At 34.7% G+C, this 8,951-nt stretch overlaps 1 protein-coding gene across 2 annotated transcripts in view; it reads right to left on the bottom strand.

Annotated features, from left to right (window-relative positions):
* The window catches only part of LOC110445698 (opioid-binding protein/cell adhesion molecule-like), a 149,232-nt gene that overhangs the window by 30,929 nt on the left and 109,352 nt on the right, over nt 1–8,951 (bottom strand). For both annotated transcript variants that reach the window (XM_021490471.1, XM_021490470.1), the window contains exons 3-4: nt 7,167–7,371; nt 5,499–5,651 (exon numbers count right to left, since the gene is read on the bottom strand). In XM_021490471.1, coding sequence (XP_021346146.1) covers nt 5,499–5,651; nt 7,167–7,371 — 358 coding nt within the window. The remainder of the gene's footprint in view (nt 1–5,498; nt 5,652–7,166; nt 7,372–8,951) is intronic.

Raw genomic sequence — 8,951 nt, 5'->3', positions numbered from 1 at the left:
AAAAGAATCCGTGTGAAATCCAAAAGGAAACACGGGTTGTGCTACTTTTAGAAACATGTTTACGCATTCATGCTGATTTATGTCATTAAGAGTATCAACCTTCAGGTGCCCCGCGATGAATATCACATTATATCAAGTTCGGTATGAATGTACAATGTAGCAGGTCTAAGCCAATCATATTGCATGATTTTTCCACGTCATTTACTGTAATAATGAATGTTATTACTTGTCTTTGACTAACAGAAAACTATTTCCAAATTTATTCTACAATACTTAATTCCATAGACCTTCTCAAACGACAGAGTTTAAAAAGTTGTGTTATATTGCTCAACGCCAATAAATACATACATACTTTCAATGATATAATCTCATGTTTTTCACACGCAAAATGCAGATGCACGCACATGCTTACATGACAAACGAGTAAACGACATCAGTATAACGATCATTTTTAAATTGATGTATGTGGCACACGCATGCCTACGATCTACATCAGACAGACCTCCGTGCTAACCCGAACATATCAGAACTTACACCTACATCAACAACTTACTCAATTTCATTTTCCACTCAAATAAATAAGTTGAAGTATTCTATTTTGAAGAGTTCAGACAAGAGATATTAATGAAAGTTAAGATAAAGGCAGTCACACCTTCTGTGTGTAATACAAACATGGTGCAGTATAGTTAATGGCGTAAACAATGTATAAGTCTATTTTCCATTTTAAGCATAGACAAGAGCACATATATGACCAAACACACTCAGAAAAAGAATGACATAATTCAACCGATAAAAGAGTTCTTGTCAAAACAGTATAGCAGTGTTCAGGATTTGCTTTCAGGATATTTTTTTCACACTCTATTTACGGAAAGCTACGCTCATTTATCGCTATCGTTGTGTTACCCTTATATTAAGGCTAGGTGTCTGCGAACCCATCCCGAGCATAGATAAGGAGGTGCCGATGGTAATGGTGAATATTAGTTATCAGTGCAGGAGCTGTGATATCGTCCCAATGCCTCTGGGTACTGATCAGGTCGATACACACATTTGGTGCGTCACAATGCTAGCTAGCACGGGGCTTTACGCGGTCTATTACCCCCTATATTACACACAGGAGGTCTGTTTCACAAATCAGAATCAAAATAATTCCACAATATTATTATTCTTGCAGGAAACATAAATTCATTGTATTTCTGTTCGATTGCTTTAATCCATTTCTAACCCAATTCAACTTGGAATTGCTGTTATTTAGTTTGTTATATAGCAGTGTTTTTGCTGGCCCTGCTAAACACGTTTGCATTTCAGAAACGTTCGACTAGACCTAGAGTAAATGGTTGAAGTTTTTTCAAACAATATATCGAACGTTTAATAAAGTAAGTAATCTGGCACAATGTGACCTGTGTACATACATGTAACGAACATTAAGTTACATTGCATCTCCATCAAAAGAATCTGAAAAAATAGGTATTATATAGCAATCGGTTTGTATAAACTATGTAATCATTAACTACATCTTTTTAGTAATTGTTAATTGTTTTATAGAGAACCTGATAAAATTACATCCAAATGCGAAATGTACTCAGGCGACCAATGTTACAAAATAACTCTTCTTATATTGGTCTCATTGGTTTCAGCCTGTTTGGAATTGAAGAGACAAAAACAAATCCATTGCATCAATTGTAATATCATGGTCATCCCTCCCGACGATTTAAAACGTAATGTCGTGGTAAAAAGCAAAGCAGTGACCTAATTCATATGTAAATCTACTTCATATGTTTAACTCAAGCGATGACATAAGGTACATAATAATTATACAACTAAATCTATTTGCTTTAATTATATTATTAACGCATTCTCTATGGCGTAAACCTGCAAAGACGACGCGTTAAACAAATGGGATGACTTGTATACGAACCGATGGTGATAGATCCAAACAACGAAATGATACCCGTATGTTTAATGTGAGGGATGTTTATTTATTTGCTACAAAATAATCTTTACCTTGATTCAAGTACAAAATAATATCACAAATATGTGAATAATGCGGCATTCGTGTTAATGAACTCGACAAACGAATTAGCATGCTTTTGCAAAACATAAGCAGAACATATTCTCTGCTCTATGTCTTTAGATTGCAAAATAAATAGAAAATGATGCTTTTATCTTGAACACTTCCGTTTTAATTTCTCTGATGGTAAGTTAAAAGTAAGTAATAAAAAAGCGAACAGGTGTCTACGTTCCCTAGTAATAAGAAAGACTTAAATGACCGTAAAGTTACACCTACGAGCATAACCTAGTCTTACGAATATAGTCGCTCTAGATTAACTCCGTTATAATACCATTACAGTCCTTACAAATTGTATTATTCCAGTCTACTAACATTGGCTTGTATTGGATGACATGAACCAGTTAACGTGTGTTGACATCTCAACAGCACTAAGGGCACCGAACTTCCTCCACGACACACGAATGAAATAAATTTCATTAAATTCCCCAGTGGGTGTTACCGACAGGCAGTCTAAAAATGAAACTGTTTTAGACTATTTGTGAATTTGATTGCATGTCGTATTGTTTGCTTTTAAACATACTCTGTTCAACAAAAAAATGGTTTGCAAGCAGGAAAACACATGTAGTTCCTCTTCCATTGTCTTTACAATGAGACTCGATAATAACCTACGCAATTTTTTTGCACGTTTGTCACCAAGGGATTGTTATGTTGCTAACAAGAAAAGGAAACTTCATGGTCGATTATACTGGCAATGGTCACAAACGGCAACATTAAACGTATGTTTGATACACACTAATGTAGAGCACATGTACAATTAGTTATATCCAGAGTTATGATGTGCTAGTGTTGAAATAAATAACTACTTATTTCCGATGCGATACAGTTTATGTATTTGCATTCCAATTAATACCATTATGCAATGTACATTTGTTTAAAAAAAACATATATTGCAACCTTTTCAGCAGCGTCACTGTTGGAAAATATCCATTATTTTCAACTGGCATCAGGTCCCTAGGCAGGAGACTATATTTTCAACGCATTTAAGTGCATTTTAAAGTTCAATTATGGTAAATATTTCGCGTAAATTATTTATGAATTCCTATTAACTCCTATGAAATATTGGAGATATAGAAGTCACCATTTGTCATACACTAACAAGCCAGCCGCTATGATATATACTTGGATCAATATCAGCTTCGGTATTTTGGACAAATGTCAGCTTTGGTAATTGCCCCTATCTTGCAATTGTCATGTGGTTCCAGCGACAAGGATTTCACAAGACCATTTATCTACTGATGTCATATATTTTACTGAAAATATCTGCTATGTGTGCATTTGAATATTCTGTCCTTTCCTAGGAGATGTAGTGCCACGATTTATCATATAACATACAGGACTAATTATAGCCATGTCCCTACCGGAATTTTTCATATGTTTCTTAATGATTTGTTAGTAAAGGGGACGGTATGGATTACAAGGGCTTATATGCAACCAGACGAGTATAGCAAAGGGATATTACATAACCAACAGCCAAGTCCTAGAATTATTCTTTGTCGAGGGAAAAGGGATGGATAGGCCATCTACAAAAGTACAGGGGTGTATCTAAATGGTCTTTAGATGTTAAAGTAGTAGAGGAACATTGTAATATGTGTTTGAATAGTTTGCCTAGGTCCTCATCATCAACATTTATTTAACAATCATGAAACGAAATATAACTTAGACTTTAGAGACGTTTGCATCCAGATCACAAATGAGTGAATATTGTATGAGAAAAGCCGAATTTTTTAATCGTTATTTTAACCTGCTTGTTAAGTAAATGTATTCACTAAAAACATATCATTGCCGTTTGAATCCATTAACAACCACAGTGTTTCAAAGGTTGTGAGAAAAATCATATTTAAAAAATGTAAGAGCCAAAGTATCGACATTTAGAAAAATTAATTTGCTCACTACCCAACTACCAACTTTAAAACATTAGTCAGTCATGCATTGTATACGCTTTTGTCAGTTATAGCCAAATACAGTTCCTTGACGAAATTGAAGTGTTATATTAACCTGCTTGTTTTGTAAATGTATACACTAACTGACATTTATTGCATGTACAATGTAACAACATGCCATCACCGTTTGAATCCAATTACAACCACAGTGTTTCAAAGGTTGTGAGAAAACTCATGTTTAAAAAATGTAAGAGCCAAAGTATCGACAATTGAAAAAATACTTTTGCTCACTACCCAACTACCATCTTAGTTGGTAACATTAGTAAGTTTTACATTGTATACTCTTTTGACAGTTATAGCCAAAAAACAGTTCCTTGACGAACACCAGGGAAAAATACGAAAGTGCCGTGACGTTTTTTCCTGTATATTTACATATTTTCAAGTTGATTTTAAACTGAAATTTTTATATAAATAGTTTTCTATTATCATAACGAACGTTTGGTACCACTAATGTGTGGGCACCCTGCTCAAAACTTTGTCTATTGTGTTCAAAATGAAGATTCAAATCGGTATAAATATATTACTCTTTCTCAAAATCTGGCCAAATAAGTTGTCATTAAGTTTGCACAGAGTTAGATATATTTGAAACTGGTAATGGATATTAACAAGGAAGAACAAGTATTAATTGCGTTAAGACAGGTGGAAATACAAAAAACAACCCGTTGTCTCTTAAAGTGTATGTCTCCTACCACGCGGTGGTAGCATTACATTTAAAATATTCGCTGAAATTTAATCTGAAACCCTTAAATATTGCAGACGAAACCCGAGCAAATATATCCTATGACAGTTGTTCGAAGAGAAATGTCTGACAAACAAGGAAACATTGTCAAAATCAAATGATAAACATCATATCTGAAAAACTATGTGAAATGGAAACGATCCAGCAGGCTAAACTGATGTCGGAAGAGAATATTTTTTTTATCAGGAACTGTAAATTGTATGAAGCAGTTGACCAGTTTTGGTTTGTTTTAATAAGGCTTAGTGTCCTAATAACAGCTTAAGTGATTTAAGGACGTACATTCTTCATGTGTGTAATATGCATGTGTTTATTTTTGAATTGGCCCGTTGTTAAAGCACTGATCTGATGCCAACTTTACATGTGTTTATGTTTGAATTGCCCCGTTTTTAAAGCACTGATCTGATGCCGACTTTACATGCAGAGGGAAACAATATTGTTTTTCGATTCCAGACCTTGGGGGATATGTTGTACACGTATACACGTTTACTTTCATTCAACCCTCAGAGAAGATACCACACTTTGCTTATTTATGAATTATCTTATCATAGTGAATAATGACCGATATGTCTCAATTCTAAGAAGTGTAAACACAAGACTAAGCTGAGTCATCGTTGCAATCTTGTCCTTCTTCAAAACATTCTATCAAAGGGAACTGAATTGTTCAGTGTCCTCTCAGATTTTAGTTTTACGTGTCACTGTTCCTTGTCGATACCTTTTTACTAATTCCTCTTCTGCCCACCTGTATACTTACGTTCCTTTTCCGTCGCAGAGGTGTACTTGGTTTTCCGGTACCATCGTATGTTCGGCGTGGGGACCCCGGACGCGTTACAGTGCAGCTCGACCGTAGTTCCCTCGTTTACCACCGTGTTACTACTGGACCATTCTTCATTAATGTCTGGTGCCACTGCAAGGATATTATTAAGAAATGATCGAATTATCATAAAGGCACAAACAACAGGCAATGTTGACGTGTATACGGACACGTCAGTTGCCATAAAAGCTGAGCTTATTTCATTTTTCATGAAATGAAATACATTACTCTCACATTTACAAATAGCAGGTATTCGTTTTACATATATTTATCGATGCATAATCCATTTTGGATCCCTTAATACATGTACGTGACGACATAGAGCAGAATGTAGTCATGGCTCCTTTAAGTCCAGGAGTGATATTCGACGCTTTAAAGATGTGGAAGTAGAAAGATGGGGTTTCAGCTCAAGCTAAATTAAAATTTCAGTCTGCGCGCCCTAGGGTTTTTATCAAATATTACGTATCGCTTTTCCAATATCAACCTGCGATTAAAATAGCATTATTTTTCATTGGTAACATCTCCAAAGATTTCATGGATGGTTCAGACTAGTAATACTGAACCAATTGTATCAAATCGTACAATTGTTAGGACATCACCACACGACGGGCGAACACACGCTAAATTGCACGATTGTGCGAACGATGAGCTCATTATGTGCGCATACTATTAATGTCATCTATAAACTGTACATAGATGTATTTTTTTATTCATATGTAACACTTTGAATGAGGTATGATTGTAGTATCTACATTTTGTAACAAGAGTGTTCAAATATACATGTATCTATCCTGCCTTTTTAACCATAGCTTCATAATTGGTTTTAAGTCGGATTTCATAAGGAGTGAGTGTTACATGTAAAGACCTCTTTAATAGAAGTGAATATTCATGGTTTCACCAATTAAAATTAAACATGCACATGTAATAAAGAAATTTTAATAACAGTAGTGTAAACTACACACTGTTTAAGATGATCAAAGGCTGGATCTATTGCAATTTGACAATCGTACAATCATACTAAATAACGATTAATTTCGCTTTGTTCTTGGTAATCAAAGAAAGTGCGAAATTTTATACACAGTGGATATTATATTCATGAGTTATAATCGAAGTGAATATAAACAGACCAACACAAATATTAAAACGTGTTTAAATGTACCCGCTTACGTCCGAATAATTGAGACAAATTAATTTGATTTGAAACCATTCACTATAAAATAACCTGTATATTGGACATATTCGTTGTTCTGCGAAATTGAATGCCAACGAAATACAGGAAGTTTTGATCAGGACAACCGCAAGATATGTAAGTACTAATTATACAGTACTCATATATTAGGTCCTTAATCGCGGGGTAAATATAATAAGATAGTAGGTTCCTAACGCTCATTTTCATAAGCAGACAGTATGATCTTTCAGAATAATTGTTTCAAGTTTTACAAAGGTTTTACAAAAACTCTACTGTTAGGAATGATTATACTAGTTTCAACAATGTCAAAAGCAAAGTCAAGAATTCAAATATAATGTGTTATTGGGTATTTAGTCACGGGATAGTTTTCGTTTCTTTACATGATATATTTTGGATAGAATTACCTTTATATTACTTACCGTCGACCCTGAGATGAACGGCCTTGACACTGACAGGGTTCGTATTCAAAGTACACCGGTACATTCCCCTATCGTCATACCGAACCTTACGGATGTGAAGATTCCAGTCAGGGTCATATGGACGCTCAACCGACATCCGGTCATCGTCCATTAACCGACGATCTCCGTTTGATATTAATATCATCTTCGGACTCATCCATACCACCTGTACAACAGAATACACACCGTGAGCATATTATGCGCATTCATCGAATCGATAATCCACAACATATAACGATAAACACAATTTTTACTAAAATCGACAGTCATCAAAGAAAGAACCAAAGAAAGAAAAACAAAGATGTAATGTTAAACAAATCACAATGAAAGCAATATAGTACTGAAATGCGTTTCGTTTATTTTACTTGTGATATTTCGTAAATTCTATAAACCGCGATATTTTTTTACATAATACGGCATATGACTGGAAAAGTAACTGACCTTCCCAGTACCAGACGGGGGAGACTTATTCTTATATCATTTTGTTATCTGTAGATTTAATGGATGTCTGCCATCAATTCTTCGACAGTTTTATTTAGGAAACTGATTCTTAAACACCTATTGCAATTGTTTTGAATGCAATGAGGAATTTTAGGGTACACCGTATAAATGATATAGATAACAAGTCCTAAAACAGCTCATAAAAACATCCTATATAGTGCGTTATGTGGGGGTGTTTCCTTCTTACTCTCTGCTTTGACATGCTTACCTAGTTTGTTTTAACAAAATGAAGTAAACGGGAACTTCAACATGTATATCCCCTTATGAATTAGAGGTTTCGATTTAAAAAGAAAATGTTTCACTCATCGTGCCCAACCGATCGTTTAAGCATAAATCAACGACATAAAGCCTGGTGATACATTGGTAAAAATGATCGAGGTAGTATCGTTAGGTCTCAGGGGCCTAACAATTTCCAGGTTTATAGAGCAAGTATTTAATTATTATACAGCGAGGGCGTCGCACTCACTTATCGAGTACTTGTGTAGAAATGCGACAATGTCGATGAAACCAGATTCAATACCAACCCATATGCACAAGAACTTTGTGCATTTTTTTTAAAACTTCCCCCAACACTTTCGAAGGACTTATCACTTTTTCCCTTCATTGTTATTCTTGGGCTGCTGGCACTGTTTTGTCGTACCATTTTTTCTCGGGCACTACTGAGTGTTCCAGATATTCCAATACATAAATCACATAATTAATAACCACGAGATTGACGTCTGGTTTATCCAATGAATAATATATGTTTATTAAAGAAAAACTAGCAGTTTTAAGTGGGTTTTCTTTTCCCGTTCAGGAGATAATTTTATATCAGGCATGAAATTGCAAGTGTGATGCAAAAGATAATAGAAAGGATCCAGGTGACGATACATACAACACTATGCATTCTTTATCACTATTAGGATAAATACTTGTTAAAGCTTCATTCCTAAACTAGACTCCTTCCATATAAAGCAGCTTGCGTCAAAATCGCCAATAAGAAAAGGACAGCAAAATTCATTAGTCACCCGATATAAAGTACGCATTGTGTAGTATATGGAACTTAATATGTTTCAATTGTGTACATGTTTATGTAAAATTTCGTTGATTGTTTACTTTCATGTTTTGAGAAATTTCGTAACCAACCCGAAAAAGAACTGTATTGATAAAATCATGTGAAAGGAAAAATAGGTACAAAATCCCTTTTTGGGTTTTATATCGTAATACTATTTAATAGTTTCTTTGAGTCCCCACTATTGGCATAAA

This window comes from Mizuhopecten yessoensis, unplaced genomic scaffold, assembly GCF_002113885.1.
Source record: "Mizuhopecten yessoensis strain PY_sf001 unplaced genomic scaffold, ASM211388v2 scaffold2329, whole genome shotgun sequence".
In the NCBI taxonomy this organism is placed as follows: domain Eukaryota; kingdom Metazoa; phylum Mollusca; class Bivalvia; order Pectinida; family Pectinidae; genus Mizuhopecten; species Mizuhopecten yessoensis.
Note: the sequence above shows the minus strand (reverse complement) of the source record. Positions and strands in the feature narration are given on the sequence as shown.